General features: G+C 39.6%; 1 protein-coding gene across 3 annotated transcripts in view; it reads left to right on the forward strand.

The window, feature by feature from the left end:
- LOC127426362 (pleckstrin homology domain-containing family G member 5-like) overlaps positions 1–23538 on the forward strand; it is a 77468-nt gene that overhangs the window by 30390 nt on the left and 23540 nt on the right. The window contains exons 1-7 of one of the 3 annotated variants that reach the window (XM_051673130.1): positions 1652–1784; positions 4560–4701; positions 5197–5296; positions 9524–9584; positions 11649–11740; positions 11887–12023; positions 13502–13683. In XM_051673130.1, coding sequence (XP_051529090.1) covers positions 4659–4701; positions 5197–5296; positions 9524–9584; positions 11649–11740; positions 11887–12023; positions 13502–13683 — 615 coding nt within the window. In that variant the 5' untranslated portion in view covers positions 1652–1784; positions 4560–4658. Of the gene's footprint in view, positions 1–1651; positions 1785–4559; positions 4702–5196; positions 5297–9523; positions 9585–11648; positions 11741–11886; positions 12024–13501; positions 13684–23538 lie in introns of those variants that run through there. The other 2 variants (XM_051673129.1, XM_051673127.1) reach the window with 2 other exon arrangements.

Below are 23538 nucleotides of genomic sequence, written 5' to 3' on the forward strand. Positions count from 1 at the left end.
TGTGGATTGTGCAAGGCAAAACCAGCTGAAAGGAAGTCTCAAAATGCAAATGGATGGAACAGAAAACACACAAAAAGATGTCAATGAATGCACGCATGTCACTTGATCCACAAATGCACATTCGATATTTCACAAGACAATTTTGTGTTTTATTTGGAACATCTCCATTTGGTTACATACACAAAATGTGATTTATTTGTACAAAAGGGAACATTTATATTCACAAACATGTCTCTATTTGTACAAATAGCTGCACATTCCTTTAATAATAAATTACACAGTGTTTACGCATTTGTGAATAATTTTGATACTATATTCTACCCATACAGCACAAATCTATGAATCTCTGTCTGAGACCCGGACACTGTGTCTTGCCTATTTGTACATATTTCCTCAGGAGTGTCATCCACACAAACTGCTGAACCCATATCATTATGTTTTCTTTTATTTATAAGGCAGACAGCCGAAATATTTGAACTATTTTTTTTTTATCTCCTGCTTGAATCTAATAAATTATTTTTAGAGTGCAGACCTTTTTGCATTTTTATTTAGAAGGGAACAGAATGCTTGAACAAGTTATTTTGAATGTAATGTTATTATAAAGTTGTTATAATAACATTATAAATGTTATTAATCGTGAATGACTGCGTTTCTCCTGATCTATCAATACAGCTGCAGCTGCGCATATTTATTTTCTATGAGCTGACAGGGATACTTACCTCATTGTCATGGCAATGGTTCGCGCTGAAGTCACATTACGTCAGAGTCGGTTGGAGTAAGTTGGAAAATCATACCAGACTTTCCAAGACCTGACAAACGCCAAATGAACATGCTGAATCTGTGAAAACAGATGCCAACGAATGCCAACAAATGCCAACAGGGTAAACACAATAATCCGAACAAACTTGTTTGTTGGCTTTTGTTGGCATTGTTGGGGAAGTGTGAATTGGCCTTTAGCCTTTGGGAAAGGATTAATGTTACTTGAATTGGTACTATTTTAGTGCATTTTTATCTTATACTGTGGAAAGTTTTGTTTGGAAAATGTTAATAAAGCATTATACTGAAACGTATTGTTTGTTTTCTTTCCTAAGATATATAATAAATGCATTTTGACAGGAATAAATTGTAGCATTTCCAAAATCTGCGATTAATCGCGATTAACTACAAAAAATGATGCGGTTATTTTCTATTACAAATTTTAATCGATTAACAGCACTAGCTGATACAGTAAACATATACAGTATATATACAGTCTATCGCTATTTTTCATGCGTAAATTTGTCTAAATACTAGGGTTTACGTGTTTAGTCACTATATACTGTATGTTAAATTACACAATTTAAAAATAGTACAGGGAGCAAAAGAAAGCGACAAGAGATTTTAAGTGATGGAAATCCTTTTTTAAGGTTGGTTTTGCTCACAGCAAAATCAGTGGGATCTGGGTGTGGCAGGAAAACCACAGCTCTGATACTCATTAAACCTTCTTTTCAACCTGGAAGTCTGTACACACAGCTGCTGTCTGTCTGAATCACCTTAACCAGATACACAGACAGACTCTGAGCCAGGTCAGCATTCAGAAGCAGCTAGTAAGAGAGGAAGGAAGCAGGGGAAGTGAAAGAGGGGAGAGAGGGAGAGCAAGAAAGGGGGGAGTATTGCACGGTCGAAGGCTGGTGTTGTCCCGGGACGCTACACTGTTCTTTGCCATTCTAGCGTGGACCAGAGAGAAGTCGACACTTCAGTGGGAAGAGAGACGGGCACACATATGCGTGTGATACCAGCATCAGGTGTGTGTCTTGAATGTATTATTGCAGGGCGGGAGCTATGGTGGTTTTATGATTGTTATTGAAAAGTCTCTGAGCTATGTGAAGTGGTGCGCTTTTCTCCACAGATGTCTGAAAGTTCTCAGAGAAACGAGGCATAGCCAAGCTGATGATAGGTTTAGCGCTCTCTCGCGCTCTCTCTCTCTCTCTGTCTCTCTCTCCTCTCACACTAACTCCTCTTTCTGTAGTTCTTTTAAAGGGAAAGTTCACCAAAAATGCTAATTTGCTAAATTTCTTATTCCCTTCATGTTGTTTTAAACCCGTATGACCTTATTTAATCTGTGGAACACAAAAGGAGACATTTGGCAGTATGTTAGTCTCAGTCACAGTTTACTTTCATTGCATCTTTTTTCCATACAATGAAAGTGAGTGGTGACTGAACTTTCATTCTGCACATCTCATTTTGTGTTCTGCATTAAAGAAAGTAATTTTGGGTGTATTATCCCTTTAAATTTTACCATAAAGTATAGCTGCATTCCTTCAATGTTTTTTTTTGTTCAGAGTTAGAGTTTGCTTTGCACTTTGCTACTACAATCTATAGTACTTGGTAGATATTGCACACTATGGCCCTTTTAATCATGTTTCTTGGGTAAATGCTCTAAAATGACCTTTAAATGTGGGTGTGCACTGGTGTGAGATTGTTTGAGTTCTGGTGAGGTCCTTATAACAGCGAGGAGAGAACAATGATGGACTTTTTTTCTTTAGACCCATTTTAAGTGATGCCACAAGGCAATCACAAGCTGCAGTTATTAATGTCGCTCTACATACTCTTTTGGAGGTCATGTGGGGCAAAATTAGAGAGCCATTTTGCTCTCACAAGGCCTTGTTAACCCTTGCAGCTAATGATTGCAAATAGCTAAGACAAAACATTCTAATGTAAGATGTTGGTGTTTGTGATTTGAGTGAATTTTTGGTAAATATTTTGGAAAATTTTCATTTAATTTCAAATGCAGGTCTCATTTACTTTTAATTAAATTTTAAGTTTTTATATAATATGAATTATGACAATATGTTGGCCATTGTTCTGCCTGTTCTCTACATATTAGCTTCCGACACTGAAAAACATGTATTGGTCAACCACTAATTAGTGTTCACAGATATTTATGTGGTTAGATTGAATATGGATGAGAGGTTAAAGGTCTGAATAGTTCACCCAAAAATGAAAATTCTCATCATTTACTCATCCTCATGTCATCTCAGACGTTTTTAGAAGAATATCTAAGTGAATGAGGTCCAAAACTTTGAAGCTCCAAAAGCACATAAAGGCAGCATTCAAGTAATCCATAAGACTCCAGTTGTTTAATCCATGTCTTCTGAAGTGATCTAATTGGTTTTAGGTGAGAACAGACCAAAATAGAACTCCTTTTGATTAAATGAACAAAACATTCCATTTTACACAGATACGTATGTATGGCCCTATAGAAATATATTCACATGGCTGTTGATAGGAGGCCAAGCTGGGTTACTTTTCCTCACCCCATTCCACCTGGTTTTGGACTCATACCTAAAACAATTTTATATCCCTTATTGAGTAACAATGGCTGCCAGGTTTGTTTTAGTCTTCTTGACTTCATCTCAAAACTGTATGCATTCATTTCGAAGAAAGGAACCAATTGCATTGTATCTCCTGGATTTGAAATGAGTTTGTCCTTACAGTAACTCATTGCAAATGCATTTCAAGTAACAAGACAAATGGAAAATAGAATAAAATATATTCCAAGTAGGATAAACTAACAGTTTGACTTTGCATTAGTTTCTCTTGGACTTATTTATCTTGAAATATATCTTATGAGCAACAGTCTGGCTTTGTTCTTTTCACTTTTCAGACAGCTGGAAGCTATATTGGGAAAATTATATAATCGATCACGAAGTTAAGTCTTCACATTTTCAATTATTGTGATTATTTTTCAATTTGTGATTATATAATCTCTATGAAATCTGACCATTTTACTGTTGCTTTTCTAAAAATTTTTCGTTTGCTTGTTTCCCCATTGTCTTACTTACTTCTTGAGGTTCTGCCACTTCATCACTCTATTGGCATCCAGGAGATGCATTTATTTTGGCACGTTGAGAGGTTTTGGCTTGTAATTGTGTATGTGTGCTTGTGTGTGAGTGGAGGAGATATTTTGAGCGAAACAGATCCTGGGCTTGATATATTTCTCCTCCTTGTAGACTGAGTTCTAAATCAAGTCTCTGATTATCTCACTTTTTTGTCATGATTGTGTCCCATGAACATTCTTTTAATCTTTGTCAACAGTACTTTGATGGAATCTTACTTTTTAACCTTTCATATTGCGGCTCACTTTCATGGTGCTCTGTCTGAGAGTTAGCTGCTTCAGTTGTACAGCATATCAAGAGAACAATAGCAGGAAGCACGCAAGTAGGAGGCCTTAATCCCTTTTTCTCTCTTTCCAAACTTTTGCCTTCTGCTGCTGGCCTTGCATATAATTGCATAGCAATGTTACATGAAGAAAACTGATTGATGCAAACAGTTGGATTTCAGTTTACATTTATGCATTTAGCAAATTTACCTTTATCCAAAGTGACTTGCAGTGCATTCAAGGTATTTGTTTTATTACTTTGTGCTTTCCCTGGGAATCTAACCCATGACTAGGTGCTAGTGCCATGCGCTACCATTTGAACTACCGGTACAACCGGCTCTTGCTGTTGATGCAGCAAATGGATTTTACACAGCAATGCATTTTCAATTTTACAATTTGTTTATAAATTATTCTCCAGGTTTGTCACCACCCCTCGTGTCAGGATCTTAGAGACGGCAGTCCACTTCACCTCTGCGAGTCATGTGACTCAAACTGCCACCCTGTCACCCGTGATGGCATGATGTTTGACAGGCACCCACGATTTGACCTTCAGCCACAAGGTTAATAAGCCCCAATTATTATCTCTTTCTGTTCTCTGACAAAATTGCTGGTATTCAGTCAAACAATTGTAATGCAGTTGCACACTGTCACTACAAAGTATTGGACACTTAAGTCGCACTTCAAAATGTATGATTGTCATTGCATAGATAAAATCTGTAATTACGTGGCATCGGCAAACTAAATACAGTATATACCAAACTAACTGCCATTTTTTTAATTTCTTTTACTAACAGGTGTCAAGGTGATTTTTAGTGCATGTATGAAATCAGTTCCCCTTAAGTTCACTCAATAAGTGTAGTTCATCACATTAACTATGGACACCTTAACAAATTTGACAACCAAAAAGTGTACAAATACAATTAATTTAAATGCTAATTTCAAATTCAGCCATCCTTGAGGAAAGGGTGACACTCAGCACTGAATGTGTGGTGTTTATTTACTATTACCAGCTTCTGGCAGAATGTAAGTGTTGCCTCACTTCCTCTCCTCCACAGGTTCCATCCTGGCCCGGAACGTGTCCACTCGTTCCTGTCCACCTCGCACCGGTCCCCCCTCTGACGTGGTGGACGGAGAGGAGGGGTGCTCTGACCTAGGGTCAGTTTTTTTTTTACATTTACCCCTACATTCTTCCATTCATTATGGATATGTCACGGTCCTGTCACTCTGTCAGGTTAGGTTTTTGTCTGAAGGGACCGTGACATCATCATCCCATGTCTGTGTTTCGTGTCCTGTCTTTGTGTTGAGTGCACGGGTCCGGGTGTGTGAGTTACTGCCGTGCGCTCTTCGGACGTTCTTGTTCATGTTTGGAGCATGGTGTCTGGATCCTGACTTTCTGTCTGGTTTGGTTTTGGTTGGTGTCAGGATCCAGACATTCATGCTCCATGTTCTGTTTGTTTTGTTCCAATAGTGTGACATTTTCTCCCTCATGTGTTTCAGGTGCCGCTGGCATGCGGAATCAGTGTTTCCATGGGAACCCTGATTGCTTCCATGGGAACGCTGATCATGCCAACTTTCAGCTGGCGGGCGGTACCTGTCCCTTGTTTGTTGCCCGCTTATTTTAACCCCACTTTGTGTCAGTGTCTTTGCTGGATTGTTGAATTAATGTAGTTTGTTGTGTGTTATCATTATAGAAAGCTGTTTGGTGTGAAGTAACTTACTTTCTGCCTAGTTGGTCCTGTCTCGTGTATCTGTTTGGTTGCTCATATCTGCCCGAATGTAGGGAGTGTGTACAGTTACCTTCCAGTTTGCTGTACGCTTATTCTCAGTACTCACGACTTTTCAACAGAGGATTCCTCATCTCTGCGTGTCGGGTGTGTGGTTACCTTCCAGTCTGCTGTGCGCTTGTTTTCTGCATCCACAACTCTTCAACAGAGGATTCCTCACAGATCTGCTCCTGACTACCACGATGCATACACTCGCCTACGAACACACTCTTCACGGAGGATTCCTCACGGACTATCTCCTGCTTTCTGCAGTTGGTGCCTGGTTCTCCACTCTTCGCCAGCCCAGTTGAAGTTACAATTTATTGTTAATAAATCCTTTGAACTGTTCCTCTGCTCTTGGGTCTCTTTGTCTCACTTTCTGACAGAACAATACAGCCAGTATGGACCCAGTGGAGCAATCTACTCTTCGCTCCACCCTGTCTCAGCAGGGGGCTTTACTGGGATGTCAGCAGGATCAAATCTCCGCTAATAACCAGGCTCTGGAGGTGATGGCATCACAGCTTGCTGAGCTCACCTTAGTCATCTAACATCCCACCAGTCTCCCGATGCTGGACTCACCCAGAAAGCACCCTTGCTAGCTCCGGCGATTCCCCACGTCTCTGGATGCTCCAAGCCCTGACCCAATCCTCCAGTCCTGTTCTCAGGTGAGGTGGACTCTTGTTACACCTTCCTTGCACAATGTTCCTCGTACTTCTCATTGTAGCCCTCTCCTCTGCTTTCCCTTCGGAGACAATGAAGGTGGCATATGTCATCACGGTCCTCACCGGAAGGGCCATTGATTGGGGAACTGCCATGTGGGACAACGGATGTCCCTGTTGTACTTAATTCCTAGCATTTGCCACGGAGCTCTGCCGAGTGTTCAATCCAGCCCTGTTGCAGTGTGGATCAGCCTGTCACACTGTTCCCACATTGATGGATTCCGGAGCTGAATAGAACTTTATGAACATTGACATGGCTTCCAAGTGGCAAGTTCCTATGGTTAGACGAACCTATCACCGCCCGGAGGAGGCGGAGGAGGAGCCAGGTGACTGCTCTTCAGTCGCTGACAATGTCCACAGCCACAGAGGCCGTTCCCCTGCCAGTGTCAGTGGCCACGGCCATGGAGGTCGTTCCCCTGTCACTGCCTGTGCTCACAGCCACGGAGGCTGTTCCCCAGTCCATGTCGGTCTTCACAGCCATGGAGGCTGTTCCCCAGTCCATTTCGGTCTTCACAGCCAAGGAGGCTGTTCCCCTGTCACTGCCTGTGCTCATGACCAAGGAGGTCGTTCCCCTGCCAGTGCCCACGACCACGGAGGTTGTTCCCCTGTCACTGCTTGTGCTCACAGCCACGGAGGCTGTTCCCCAGTCCATGTCGGTCCTCACGACCATGGAGGCCGTTCCCCAGTCTCTGTCAGTGCCCACGAACATGGAGGCCGCTCCCCAGTTGCAGCAGCCAGTGCTCCGCCCACTGAGCCACTCCCTCCTGAACCCTGTCCAGGGTCCACCACCCAGTCCGTTATCTCCTGTCCAGTGGCAGATGCCTGTGCCCTGAGGCTGCCTCCCAGGCCCCCAGAGCCCACCAAATCCCTAGTGTCCCTCCCTTCCCTCCCTTTCTGTTGTGTTTTCTGTTCTTTGTTAGTGCTCATTTTGTCTGTCTTAGTGTTTTGTTTGATGTTCCCCTTTTGGGACGCTAGGAGGCATCACTTTGGTGGGGGGGTAATGTCATGGTCCTGTCACTCTGTCAGGTTGGATTTTTTCTGACGGGACCATGACATCATCATCCCATGTCTGTGTTTCGTGTGCTGTCTTTGTGTGAGCACGGGTCTGGTTATAAGTCACCGCCGTGTGCTCTTCGGTAATGTCACGGTCCTGTCAATCTGTCAGGCTGGGTTTTGGTCTGACGGGGCCATGACATCATCGTCCCATGTTCTGTCTTGTGTTTCATGTACGTTCTTTGTGTGAGCGCATGGTTTGGGTGTGTGAGTTACCTCTTCGGTCGGTCTTGTTCGTGTCCAGGGCATGGTGTCTGGATGCTGACTTCCTGTCTGGTTCGGTTTCTGTCGGTGTCTGGATCTGGACACTCATGCTCCATGTACTGTTTGTTTTGTTCCAATTGTGTTGACATTTTCTCCCTCAAGTGTTTCAGGTGCCGCTGGCACTCGGAATCAGCATTTCCATGGGTACCCTGATTTTTTCCATTGGAACGCTGATCATGCCAACTTTCAGCTGGCGGGCGGCACCTGTCCCTTGTTTGTTGCCTGCTTACTTTAACCTCACTCTGTGTCAGTGTCTTTGCTGGACTGTTGAATGAATGCAGTTTGTTGTAGTTTGTTGTGTGTTATCATTATAGAAAGCTGTTTGGTGTGAAGTAACTTACCTCGCGCTCTCTGCCTAGTTGGTCCTGTCTCATGTATCTGTTTGGTTGCCCGTCTCTGCCCACGCATCGGGAGTGTGGTTACCTTCCAGTTTGCTGTACGCTTATTCTCTGCACTCGCTACTTTTCAACGGAGGATTCCTCATCTCTGCCTGCGTGTCGGGAGTGTGGTTACCTTCCAGTCTGCTGTACGCTTATTCACAGCGCTTTTCAACAGAGGATTCCTCACGGATCTGCAACTGACTACCACGACACATGTTCTCGCCTACAAACACACTCTTCACGGAGGATTCCTCACGGATCTGCTCACTGCATGGCCACGGCGCGCACACATCAACAAACACCTATCTCCTGCTTACTGCAGCCGGTGCCGGGTTCTCCACTCTTCACCAGCCCAGTTGAAGTTACAATTTATTGTTAATAAATCCTTTGAACTGTTCCTCTGGTCTTGGGTCTCTTTGTCTCGCTTTCTTACAGGGTACACATTTGGGATTTGCTAATGTCTGTTATAATGACAGAGGAAGTCTGTGTACTTTCCAGTGGCGTCATCTGCAGGAGAACATCTGGGATGTGACAGTCTGTTGCTTTTAACCACCAAACTGCTTTAGGATATGGAATAAAACAGAGTATAAATCTGAACAAGCTCTTGCTTGAACAAGTTGGCACCCTTGTAAGTGAATTGGTACAAACTGTGTAAGTGAATTGGTACAAACTGTGTTTTGGCCAGCTGTCTGAAACATTGTGAATTAAGAAATTAATTGAATTTGAAAGACTGATTAGCTTTAGCTTACGACATAGTCTGACATTTGCTCATTAAGGATATGGGGAGATATTCACTAAGAATGAATTGCACTCGCTGATTGCGTCGTAAAAATTTTATTCACTAAGGGAAATTATGCAAACCGGTTAATGGTAAAAAGTTGTGCTGCATGCAATTTGTAATTGTGAATAAGACTGACATTTTTACCGTGTGCAAAAGTGGCGCAAATGTTTATTGAATTTGCCCCATGGTGGTTGTGTAGTGGGCTAAAGCACATAACTGGTCATCAGATGGTTGCTGATTCAATCCCCACAGCCATCACCATTGTGTCCTTGAGCAAGGCACTTAACTCCAGGTTGCTCCAGGGGGATTGTCCCTGTAATAAGTGTTATAGTAAATCACTTTGGATAAAAAGCATCTGCCAAATGTGTAAATGTACTGTACCTTTTGATTCAAGCAATTCTTGTCTTGGTTTTGTTTCTCAGGGATCGCAAGAGTGGAGGAATGAGACAGGTAAAGAAGAAGACCAGACGGCGACACACAGATGTAAGAAAATAATTTGTTTTCTGATTTTTGTTAACTCTGCGTTTCTGTTTGTGCCTGTCCAATGATTTATTTTTGATGGAGAGACACGTGTATAAGACCTCTGAGTTAGAGGTATTGACCCATGTCTTTTTGTGAGGAATTAATCATAGTGTCTGTTCCAAAACTAGTGAGCTGCCTCTCTGTCTTCTGCCTACATAGGCAGCTGTCTACTATGGCAGCATCCTAACTAAATTGGAGCCTCATAAGAAATTGATTTTTAACGCTTTTCATAGCCTGCAACTTCACAAGTCATTCTAATAGTGCTCCTCATGCGCTGCGCACCGGAGACTCGACTCGCAACTGATTTACATACAGGTGATGGGCAAGGAACGATGCAATAATCTAATGAGCATAAATATACATAGCACACACACATTAAGTGCTGGGTTGTAGGGGATTACTTGTAATATGGATTATGTAATCAAATTACAAAAAGCAAGTACTTGTAATTAGATTAAATACATTTTAAAATGCTCATAATCTGATTACTTACTTTTTATGGATTACATGATTACATACAGTTTTAATCAGGCAATGGCAGTAAATTATTAATAATTTATTGATCCCTCTAATTCGTCCTTTTAAATATTGTAAATTTTTCATTCTAAATAAGCCTACAGCACAAACAAACCTGACACTAGCCACCAGCCATAATTACAATGAAAAATTAGTTTTTTTTAGACTTCTGAGGCTTTTTTCGTGATCGCTGTTGTACTGTTATTTTGTATTTCACTTTGCTATTGATAAAATTTTTCACGTGACTACAGGTGGTGATATGGATTTATGAATGGCATTTGTTGCTTGATGTGTCAGATCGCCATTTATTTTTGTCAAATATGTGTTGACGATGTGGTCATGATTATATTGTGGCTCATATACTGTGATAAAATGGATTGTATGTTTACATCTTATATGATTGTATTAATGTGTACTTAGTCATATCTGGTGAACTCTTTATGTGATTATAGGTGGTGATATGGACCTATGAAAGGCACTAGTTGCTTGACATATTGGATCACTTCACACATGCACTAAGATGTCCTGTCTAATTAACAAACTTGTTAAGTAATTAATGAGAGAATCATGTTTGTTGAGTGCTTCAATTACCTGTGATTAGAAGTTAATGCCCACACCAGGGAAACCATCAGACTTCATTTAAAAACTTTGTGCAGTTGTATAACAAAATTACACACTGAAGAAGGCCATGAGGCCGAAACGTCAGTGTTCTCCTCTGCTGTGAGATATTAATAAAATATAAAGAAGTTGAGAAAAAGGAGTGCGGATCATCTTGTTTTTGAGACTGTTAAACATTTTTTGTGGATCTACGCACCCTGAACTGGTAGAGCGCAGTGATTCCATTTCTTTGATCGCATGACATTGGTTCACAAATATAATTGGTCTGATCTGTTACCACACACTGATGATTTTTAAGTGCCTTTTTTATTTCACTCAGAAACAGACAAAAATAGCAAGTAAACCATACACACAACAATAACAATTCTCATATTTTGATCCATTAATTAAGTTTTCTTTTTTACTTTATATTTTCACAGCATTATGTCAAAATGATTCAAGTTTATCCTACTCAAATCCATCTGACGTTACTAAAAATAAACAAGAAGTAGGTCAGAAGTATTCCAAAAGCAATCAGATTAGATTACTTTAAAAATATAATCCAAGAGATTGTTATCGACTGCAATTTTTGTCATTTTATTTGAAATCTGTACCAGATTGTGGGATTGCCTACCCGGGGAAGGATACATATAATGCTTCCTTGGAACTTGGCCAAAATGAGATATTTAGGAGGAAGCATAATTAAGATACCAACCTTTTGTGGCAGCCTTCTCGTCAGGAGCGCATGCCAATGATGCCTTAAAATGTTGCCTCTGGAGGCAGCTCATTTTTGGAACATACCCATAGTCTGCATTTGAGTTAACGGATGTATTGTCATGCATTTGGCTTGAAAGATTTGCTGTAACCTGTTTGCTTTAAAACATAAGGTGATAGTATTTGTTACTCTTGTAGGACCCCAGCAAGGAGTGCTTCACTCTGAAGTTTGACCTAAATATTGACGTCAGCATGGAGATTGTCCCAGCTGTGAAGAAGAAAACTTTAAGGTGGTTTTTGTGGTCTTCTGGGAACCCCAAATCGGTTGTGTTTAGAAACAAGCATTTGTGGACGTTCTCAACCAAACAAAAAATTTAAACCATCCATTAAACGTATAAAAGTGCATTAATAACCAGTTAGCTGCTTTGTGTTTCAGAGAAGTCCTGGGAGCCGTGTTTGAGAGAAAAGGAATTGAGCTATCACGTGTCAACCTGTTTCTAGATCAGTCCAACACCCCACTTTCACTGGGATTTGAAGCCTACCGCTTTGGTGGCCACTACCTCAGAGTACGAGGTAATGAGCTACAGTCTTCCACGTGTTATAGTTTGAACTCCAATAATCAATATTTGGTCTGTTAATCAAATTTGGCATAAAATTATCAACTTAGTTTAACATAATTATTAGAACATGAGATATCTTCCACTTATTTTATCCATACTCAGTGGCATCTCAGGGTCATTATTTAGTGTGGGGCACAATCAATCACTTAACAATCAATTATTTGACCGATCTTTGAAACATTGATGAATAATTCCAAATTCTGTCTGTCATTTTGACAGATGAAAAAGAAAAAAGAAAAACATTTTAACCTTGTGCATCAGTTTTGACTTCACTCTTTGTCCCTCATATTCCTGCTGTGCATGTGCCCTGTTTATTCCCTGGTATTAATAGGCGTATTAGATGCGTATTAACAGGCACCATCATCGTTTACACATGGTGTTGTGTGTCTCTTTTGTGTTTAGATTTTGAGTTGAGGGTATCTGATTTCATGACTGCATACATCAATCAATACTTCAGTGTGTTAATGTATGATAATAAAGCGCAAACTGCATAATAACAAAAAGAAAACCCAAAAAAGCAGAGCATCATTTCAGCCAATTATGCATGCATTTAATAAGTGCAAAAAATTAGCTTTTAAAACTTACCAATGAAGTTCACTACGCAGGTCTGCAGCCAAGAGCGGTAACTTCTGATGCTCATGTCAGCAGCTGACGTAAATATGATCAAAGCTTTTGATTGGCTCAGGGGCAAAGGTGAACTAGCCCCTCAGGCCATCGTTGAATGCTCATTGCATATGCGCATGACGTTCTCCAGATCTCCGTTCATTAACATTGAGGATGAAAGGCTAGCCCCACGCACAGCAAATGAGAATGATTAAATGGCTTTTATGCAACATACCTTAATAATAGAATTTCTCAAAAGAATATATACTTTTTTCTTGTATAATGGACATAAAACACTTAAGTTGCGGAAAATATATTATTTCTTAAAACAGCGCCACCCCTCTTGCCCCTAATGTAGAGGCGCGGCTGTAGATACTGTATAAACGGATATAGCACCTTTGCTTTTTCTGCTCTAGCTAGAAACAGTGAAGGAAAAGGCATTGGACATTTTACTATAAATAGGTTGTCGTACATTCATTGGCACTCTAAAAAAAATAACTAAATTTCGGTTCTTCCTTCAGTTTCTTGTTTTTATTGCAACACCCTTCACCCTAAATTACTAAATGAAAATCGTAGCGCTATATAGCCTCAGTCTGAGTTGTATTTTGAGAGTATACAGCTTTCCGAACAAGTAATGCTAGTAATTCAGAGGCTAATATACAGCGTTGAATGTTTCTGTAGATTAATTGTTTAACTATTTATCGACATTTGTATTTATCAACTATTTATTCAGTTTTGAAACTAAATCGAATTAAGAAAGGAGAATTTATCAGAAATGTTTAAAAGAGAATAGATGTGACATAACCACTCAAGCATTCATGCCAATAGTGTGTGTGTGTGTGTGTGTAGCTCGACCAGGAGAGGAGCTGAGGGTGGAGCGATGTGTGAAGGACCCTCGTTCTCTCAGTCTACCTACCATGAGGTCGTCCAGCGCTCATAGCTCCTCTACTGAGCGAGTGGAGCACGGCTCTCTTGGGCGCAGAGAGGCGGCAGAAATGCTAGTTGGCCTGGTAGGTCAAGCTCTTGCGTTCTTTCTTTCTTTCTTTCAATATACCCTGTTGCAAGACCAGCATATCAGGGGCCTTATTTATAAGACACATGCACGATCAGATCCAAAATTCAATGGAATTGATCCAATGTTAAAAGGATAGTTTGCCTAAAAATTAAAACTGTCATCATTTACTCACCCTGATGTTGTTTCTTACCTCTTTGACTCTCTTTCCTTCTGCCTTGGAGATGTTAGGCAGAATGTTTGGGACTGACAACCTCAGTCACCATCCATTCACCTTCATTGTATTGAAAATGTATGCAATAAAAATGAATGTGACTAAGGCTGTCATTCTGGTTTAAGTCTCATTTTGTGTTCCTCGGAAGGCAGAAAGTCATACAGGTTTGGAATAACATGAGGGTGACTAAATGATGGCAGAATTTAAAGTTTTGGGCAAACTATTCATTTAAAGGTGAGGAACATATTGGGATTTAATAGACTGAAACTGACGTAATGTTAAGTAATTGTAGCCTATTAATGAATTTATTATTGATAATGAAAATGAATCACTTATTAGTTTAATGAATTGAATACAGGAAAATAGTAAGAAATGGAAATGCGCCTAGCATGTCTGCACTTGCTTTCTTAGAGGAGCTTGCCAACTTTACATAATGAATGAATAACTTGCTCATGAGCTGTAATTGCATTATGTCTAACCATACTCGTGGGCATGTTGTAGGTGGCATATGTATGATTTTAAGATGATTTGCTATTTGTAAAGTGAAATGCATTTAGGGACAATTTTTCATGTGTACCAGTTTTTATTTTTATTTTATCATTTATAGGAACATTTGAGAAGTTATCGTGCATTCACATTTAGGATCATTCTATGCAAATCTTTATAAAGGAGAACAATGCTCACCAGTAAACAGTATGTTGTGTTTTTGGTTGGTGGTCACCAGTATGGGATGCTATTTATAAGACTATCTTTGTCAACCAGCTTTACCAGAATGAACATGCTGGTCGACCAGCTTTACTAGCTGAATTCTGCTGGTCCACCAGCTAGACCAGCTCCAGACCACCACAAATCTGCAACAATTAGTCCATGTGGACCAGGATGGAAATTCATAAGCTGATCTTTTCAGCGGGTATATCTACTCTTATGTCCAGTTTCCTGCTCTGCATCTCTGTTTTACTGTCCTTGTAGGAGTTCATATGATTGCTATCTTTCGAAACCCAGCAATTTCACTCCTTGTGCAAGAGTGTTTCCCACACATAATTGCAATGCAGCATTCTTCCACAGTCATTGTTTTTTTTACTACTTACCATAAGCCCTGTGAATTTGTGACCCGTAACATTGAACAGAATCATTGAATCATTCTTTTTTGGCAAAGGTTATTTGCACTAAGTGCAAAATAGCAATAGATGACTATATTTGTCATTTACACTAAGTGTAAATAGCACCTGTCACACAGTAGCCATTTGCACTCCAATAGTCTGGTAGAAACAGACAAATTGTAGACAAACTGCGCCCCTAGTGGCATGGGGTGTAACGACGGAGTGGATGTACCTTTTTCATGCAGATGACCCGGGTTCTATTTCACCTTTTGTCCCACTTTTTTGCATCCTGTTTTCTATATCGACTCTTAATATTACCTTTAATACTACTATCAATAATATATAAAAATGAATATAAAGGTTGATTGGTCACGGTGAAGTTTAAGTACTTGAGAGAAAGCTTTGATCTGGGTAAAACTTACCATGATTTTACTATAGTAATATTGCAGTAACCATGTTTTTTGGTGGAAGCCATAGTTTTAATGCAAATCACCATGGAGTTACTGCAGTAATATAGTGTTAGTATCGTAACCATGTTTAATTTTGTGGTTACTATGATTTTACTACAAAATACCAGGGTGATACTATGCAGTAAATCCATAGTTAATTTATTTTAGGTAAGGGTTAGGTTTAGGGGTAGGGGTTGGTGAAGGGTGTCTGGGACTCTAAATAAACACAAACACGCTGCAGTGGTGCCCCTATATGGTATGTTAGTATTTAATTAGAGGTGCAAATTGCATCTAACACCACTTAACACCTTTAGCAGCTTTTTGTTGCCATTTACACCTGGTGCAAATAGTCACTCCATTCTTTCTTCTTCTTCCTCCTCCTCCTCCTCCTCTTTTTTTTTAGTTCACATTTGCCCAGAATAATTTTCCATGTTGTTGGAGCATGTGTAGCCACCTGTCACTATGTATTCCTGATATAACTCACTTAAAACCACAAGGCCTCTTAACCATCTTGCCCTTTTCTCCTTCTAAGGACATTTTCGTATCATATCAGAGACACGTACAGGGTTGAGTTTGTTTGAATACAGTGATGTGTCTCGGAAGTCCTGATCGCCCTGCCAGATGACTCAACTTCCATTTAAGCAGCATGTGCCAGCTTGAGTATTTGAGTTCAAAATCAAAGAAAGAAACCTTCCCTCTTAAGTAAACACAAAATTATTTTGCTGTAGCTTTTTGATGAAAATCCAGAATGTGTGCTTTCAGTATTTAAGCCTAGTCTGTATTTAGCAAAGAGCCACATATTATGGAGCATTTGCATATGGTATCAAACAGGAGCGAAGTTCAGTGCTCATGAGATTTTATTTCCTTGTGACTCTGTCCGACAGTTCGTTGTGCTTCATCAGCAGTTCAGTGGAGAACAAGGTTAACCGACTTCACCCGGGATGTGTCTCACGGAAAATCATGTGGAATTGGTTTCTGTTTTTGTAAAAAGCTTTTTTTTACTATTGATTTTTCATGACAAATACACAGAAACACACAAAAATACACTAAAGGGTTCCCACGGTTATGGAAATCTGGAAATATCATTTCAAATTGTGATTTAAAGTCATGGAAAATTCTGTAGTAGACTTAAAATGTTCTAGTTTTGCTCTTCTTTAAAACATTTCATCGTTTAGATATTGCATTTTGTGAGTGTTTGTGTAAATTAAAACTTGCTTACCAGTGAAACATCAGCCTGTCCGTTCAGGGTCTTATTAGAGAAATTTGAACACTGAAACAGTAAGTATAATCATTTAAATTATGAATTCCAAAGATTGTTTATTGACATACACTGTGGGAACTTGTTGCAATTGTTGGTTACCTTAAAGGAATAGTTCATCCAAAAATGAAAATTATCTTTTCATTTTATCACCCCCATGCCATCCCAGATGTGTATGACTTTCTTCTGCTGACCACAAACAAATGTTTTTAGAAGAATATTTCTGGCTCTGTAGGGCAAGTCAACAGGGTCCAAAACTTTGAAGCTCAAAAAGCAGCATAAAAGTAATCCAAATGACTCCAGTGGTTAAATCCAAGCGATATGATAGGTGTGGGTGAGAAACTGTTCAATATATAAGTCCTTTTTTACTATAAATATTCACTTTCAAACAGCCCTCCTAAGTGTTCTTCTTTCCTAGGAAGAGTTCTTTTGTTTTTGGTGATTCACATTCTTCATGCATATTGCCACCTACTGGGCAATGAGGAGAATGGTAAATAAGGACTTTAAATATTGATCTGTTTTTCACCCACACCTATCATATTGCTTCTGAAGTCATGGATTTAACCACTGGAGTTGTATGGATTATTTTTATGCTGCCTTTGTGCTTTTTTGAGCTTCAAAGTTTTGGACCCTGTTGACTTGCATTGTAAGGACCTATAGAGATAAGATATTCTTCTAAAAGTCTTTGTTTGTGGTTAGCATAAGAAAGAAAGTCATACACATATGGGATGGCAAGAGGAAGATGAGAGAATTTAAATTTTTGTGTGAACTATTCCTTTAAGGATGTATTTCTACTTGATTTAACCCATAAAAATGACTTTCGCTATAGTGTAACCTAATATAGTCAGGTTGATTTAGTTATTAAATCAAATTTTTGATTTGAATAAAACCACCAAGTTACTGCATGAAACAAATTTATGTTCCTGACAAATTTTTGTTTCAATTTTTGAAAAATTCAAAAAGTTTTTTAATTTTAATTTTTTATTGTACAAATGGAAATCCACCCAGCAATCTCTGTAAAATGATAAAAAAAAAAAAAAGAAAATAAAAAAAAACTTTGTTTAATCACAAACAACTGGAAAAGTCTTGAAAATTTAAAGTGTGGGAATTCTGTTCATGGAGAATTACATGAAAAAAGTGGTAACCTGCCATTTTTACCTTTTTATTTCTACTTTATTTAACCCATAAAAATTACTTTTATTGGTGTAACCTAATTTTTTCAGGTAAATTTATTCAGATTAAATAACATTTTGAATTACATAAAAAAAAAAAAAAAAAAAATTTTATTAGATGTTACCGCATGAAGCACATTTTTATGTTACCTGACAAAACATTTTTTTACAGCGTAAATTAACCACAGAAAATAAAGACTTGGCTTCTGGTGTTCGAAAAAGAAATATTTGTGCACGTTCAATCATCATGTATGCTAATCCTGGTTCAGATAGGACTGATGTGATGTTTAACTAACAATGACAGGTGCAATTCGCAAAGAAGATATAAGGCAGCAATGTTGTCTCTGTACTGTAGTGTTATACATTATGTTGCTTATATTGTACTGTGTAAGAAGGTCAGATGTGTGCTGAACCATAACCAACCTGGTTACATAACTGGCCATTAAAGTGATTGTCAAGTCATACAGGAGAGATGAGATTGTGTCCTGCAGTCTGTTAGGGCCTTCTGGAAGACAATAGTGGGTGTCATTTTAGTGAAATGTGGCACAAACTGGGACAGAGAGGGCAGGAATAATGGCATGAGTTTGTTGCTCCACCTCTTATCAACCCGGGCACCAGGATCAAATGGGCATAATACTGTACAAGCAGAAGAATACAGGATAACTGGAGAGAGACAAGTGAGGAACTACACAGACAAAGAAGGAAAAAGAAGAAAAAAATCAGATTTTGGGGGATTGTAAGGTAGATACGGAAGACTACAGTCATCATTCATTGTGTTTTTTCAGAAGGGATAACTCTTCAACCATGCAAAAAAAAAAAAAGGACTAAATATGTTTGAGCTTTTTACAATCTTTTAATTCAAAAGAGACAATATAAAAGTTCCCAGTTGTGGGTTTCTACCTGGGCTGCTTTGTTGATGCGGAGACGTTCTGTGAGAGGATCTTTGATCCTTTGAATTGTTTGATCTTCAACATCCAGAACAGCTACTGGAACTATTTAATCTGGACCATTAAGTCTTACATTCTCTTGCATGGTAGAAAAACCCACGCCAGCGTGGAAATGCTGAATTTCCGTCAGAAGACGTGGAATGTGCCCAGCATGTCACCTTTGCTCGAGGTGCCTGCTGGAATGCTGATCCACTACAGTCCTCTAAATGAGCTTCCTCAGATTCAAGCCCACAGGTCTCATGCCACAGGACTGGTGGCTGCCCGTGTGCAGCGCTTTGAAGCTGAGAGTACACCGCCTCCCAGACCTACGCCTGTGGATACACCAACCCCTCCTAATAGCCCCTTGTATTCACCTGAAGATACAAAACGAGGGATCAAGGTAGTGCTGCATTGAACAAGTCTAATATCAATCTCGCATCCTTTGAGTTCAGGATAAGTTTGCTTTCATTTTCTTACTTGCTGGATTATCAATCCGTATGATAGCTTTATAAATTAAAGCAATAAGCCAAGAGAGTCCGTGCGTTATGGTGATTTTATAACAGGTAATTGGTGTTGTGAGGAACAAGGTGAAGCAGACTCTAGTGGCTTATTGCTTTTATTTAACGTGGCAACAGCACTGTGATAAAAGACACCAATGTTCAATAAACTGTTAAATATATTATTAATTAAAAGAGAAAGCAATTCTTCTGCCGTGTAATGTAGTTCATAAGCCTAACAGCAGGCTGTATACTGTTGCCAAGCAATGTAGCAACTTGGCACATTAATATATAATGTGTGATCACAAGTATGTTTATAGTCATTTTACAGTGGCTTCAAACACTGCTCATCTAAATATAATTTAGAGTTGGATCTATCTGTTTTATCATAACATTTTTATAACGCATGTTAATACAAAAGCAATAAGTTGTCAATTATAGAGGAATTTCTGTTATGACTGTATTGCAAATTACACTTGATTCTTTATCCTCACAAATATCCTGTTATTTTCATTGTTTATTTGTTGATTATTGGTTATTTTTTTATTTGGAGCTAATATGATTTTTGTTTACAGTTTGACTTTTCCCCCCAATACTACTATTGTAGTTAGGTTCTCTTATGTGGGAAACTGAAAATTAAATTATCTCTTGTGTTGTCGGGGCCTGGGTAGCTGTTTGTATTGACTACCACACCTTGAGTCGTGAGTTCGAATCCAGGGTGTGCTGAGTGACTCCAGCCAGGTCTCCAAAGCAACCAAATTGGCCTGGTTGCTAGGGAGGGTAGAGTCACATGGGGTAACCTCCTCGTGGTCACTTTATTGTGTGGTTCTCGCTCTCGGTGGGGTGAGTTGTGCGTGGATGCCGTGGAGAATATCGTGAAGCCTCCACACGCACTACGTCTCCACGGTAACATGCTCAACAAGCCACGTGATAAAATGCGCAGATTGACTGTCCCAGATTAAGGCGAGTCACTACGCCACTACGAGGACTTGGAGTGTATTGGCAATTGGGCATTCCAAACTGGGGAGAAAAGGGGAGAAAAAAGAAGAAAAAAAATGTATCTCTTGTTATCTGTATGTAGTATCATATGATTAAAGGTGTGTTACCAGGGAATTCTGGGTTAATGTGTAACTACTTACAGTACAGAAGCAACTAGAAATTTCAGCACTTTTGCTGGCCTAAGTGTTTCCTTATTTCTTTACGTGTGAAATGTGCCTCATCTTCACCACCTTTAACCTTTTTATTGATGTGGTCACATCGTGTATGTTCCCAGAAACCAGCAAAATGCCCTATAATAGAATTTTTATGAGGTAACCTAAAAAAAAGTGCTTTATATGGAACAATCTAAATTAACAGGTTTATTAAAGTCAAAAATAGTATTTAATATGACTAAATCAACCTGACCTTATAATGTTACACCAACAAAAGTTGTTTTTTAGGTGTTAAATCAAGTAGAAATAGATCCATAAGTTAACAATTCAATGTTACCACTTTTTACAGTGCAATATTGAAAAACATTTTGAAGAACATCTAAATGAAGTGGTCAGATCACAGATATATTAATATATTCTTTATACTGTATATGACTAAATAAACCTGACTGTAATAGGTTACACCAATGAAAGTAGTTTTGAAAGGTTAAATCAGGCAGAAAATAGACCTTTAAAGTAAACTCAGCAAAAAAAAAGAAACATCCCTTTTTCAGGACACTGTATTTTAAAGATAATTTTGTAAAAATCCAAATAACTTTACAGATCTTTATTTTACAGGGTTTAAACAATGTTTCCATGCTTGTTCAATGAACCATAAACAATTAATGAACATGCACCTGTGGAACGGTCGTTAAGACACTAACAGCTTACAGACGGAAGGCAATTAAGGACACAGTTATAAAAACTTAGGACACTAAAGAGACCTTTGTACTGACTCTGAAAAACACCAAAAGATAGATGCCCAGGGTCCATGCTCATCTTTGTGAACATGCCTTAGGCATGCTGCATGGAGGCATGAGGACTGCAGATGTGGCCAGGTCTATAAAGTGCAATGTCTGTACTGTGAAATGCCTAAGACAGCACTAAAGGGTGAAAGGAAGGACAGCTGATTGTCCTTGCAGTGGCAGACCACGTTTAACAACACCTGCACAGGATCAGTACATCCGAATAGGTACAGAATGGCAACAATAACTGCCCGAGTTACACCAGGAACGCACAATCCCTCCATCAGTGCTCAGACTGTCCGCAGTAGGCTGAGAGAGGCTGGACTGAGGGCTTGTAGGCCTGTTGTAAGGCAGGTCCTTACTAGACATCACCGGCAACAATGTCACCTATGGGCTCAAACTCACCTTCGCTGGACCAGACAGGACTGGCAAAAAGTGCTCTTCACTGACGAGTTGCGGTTTTGTCTCACCAGGGGTGATGGTCGGACTTGCGTTTATCGTCGAAGGAATGAGCGTTACACCGAGGCTGTACTCTGGAACGGGATCGATTTGGAGGTGGAGGGTCCGTCATGGTCTGGGGCGGTGTGTCACAGCATCATCGGACTGAGCTTGTTGTCATTGCAGGCAATCTCAACGCTGTGCATTACAGGGAAGACATCCTCCACCCTCATGTGGTACCCTTCCTGCAGGCTCATCCTGACATGACCCTCCAGCATGACAATGCCACCAGCCATACTGCTCATTCTGTGCGTGATTTCCTGCAAGACAGGAATGCCAGAGTTCCGCCATGGCCAGCGAAGAGCCCGGATCTCAATCCCATTGGGCATGTCTTGGACCTGTTGGATCGAAGGGTGAGGGCTAGGGCCATTCCCCCCAGAAATGTCCGTTAACTTGCAAGTGCCTAGGTAGAAGTGTGGGGTAACATCTCACAGCAAGAACTGGCAAATCTGGTGCAGTCCATGAGGAGGAGATGCACTGCAGTACTTAATGCAGCTGTTGCCACACCAGATACTGACTGTTACTTTTGACGCCCCCCCCACCCCTTGTTCAGGGACACATTATTGCATTTCTGTTAGTCACATGTCTGTGAATCTGGTTCAGTTTGTCTTAGTTGTTGAATCTTTTTATGTTCATACAAATATTTACACGTTAAGTTTACTGAAAATAAAAGCAGTTGAAAATGAGAGGACGTTTCCTTTTTTTGCTGAGTTTATAACTGCACTTATCCACTTTTTACAGCGTCATTTTCATTTGTTGTGGTACAATGTGACTAAGCCCTAAAATTTTTAAATCTAAAACCACCATATCCTTCAGCATATTGTATCTCAGTAATATTTGACACAATGATGGGGAGCTCAACAGACCTGTATTTACCAGTCTGACCTGTCTGACAGCCTAATTTGCATTTTGAAGAGCGGGTCTCTCTAAACTGTCCAAAAACAACATGGAAACCAGCTCCATGTTGTTTTTGGACAGTTTAGAGAGACCCGCTCTTCAAAATGCAAATTAGGCTGTTATGTAAATTGTGCAAGCACCTAATTAGTCACAGTCACTAAAGTTACTTTTGGGTTTGTCACAAAGTGATCTTTGTGCTGTGCCTAAAAAAACAGGACACCAAATGTTTATATTCCCAGTATGAGATTATACGGCGTTTATTACATTTTAAAGCATTAAAAAAGGTCCTTATTCAGGGCAGATGGCATAGTTCATTTTGGGTGGTTAAAATAAGACGTGACATATTAGATTAGGATGTTAAGGCAGTTCAGCTAATTGAATGGACTGTACTTTTATCATTCCCAGCTTCGTTTTCATTCATTCAGAATTAAATATGGCATCTATCAGGGTCAGAAATTTAGGGGGGCTTGGGGCAAAAATGCCACTGAAAATGCCCCTGAAATTTTGGGGAAAATTTGTTTCTTTTTTTTTTTTTTACATTTTACAGTGGCAAGAAAAAGTATGTGAACCCTTTGGAATTAGCTGGTTTTCTGCATTAATTGGTCATAAAATATGATCTCATCTTCATCAAAGTCAAGTATAGACAAACACAATGTGCTTAAGCTAACAACACACAAACAATTACAATCTTTCATGTCTTTATTGAACACATGTCATTAAACATTCACAGTACTGTGGAAAAAGTAAGTGAACCCTAGGGTTGAATAACTGGTCAATCCTCATTTGGCAGAAATAACCTCAACCAAGCGTTTACGGTAGCTGCGGATTAGACCTGTACAATGTTCACAAGGAATTTTGGACCATTCTTCCTTACTGAACTTCTTTAGCTCAGTCATATTCTTAGGA

The sequence above is a fragment of the Myxocyprinus asiaticus genome, chromosome 35 (assembly GCF_019703515.2).
Source record: "Myxocyprinus asiaticus isolate MX2 ecotype Aquarium Trade chromosome 35, UBuf_Myxa_2, whole genome shotgun sequence".
In the NCBI taxonomy this organism is placed as follows: Eukaryota; Metazoa; Chordata; class Actinopteri; order Cypriniformes; family Catostomidae; genus Myxocyprinus; species Myxocyprinus asiaticus.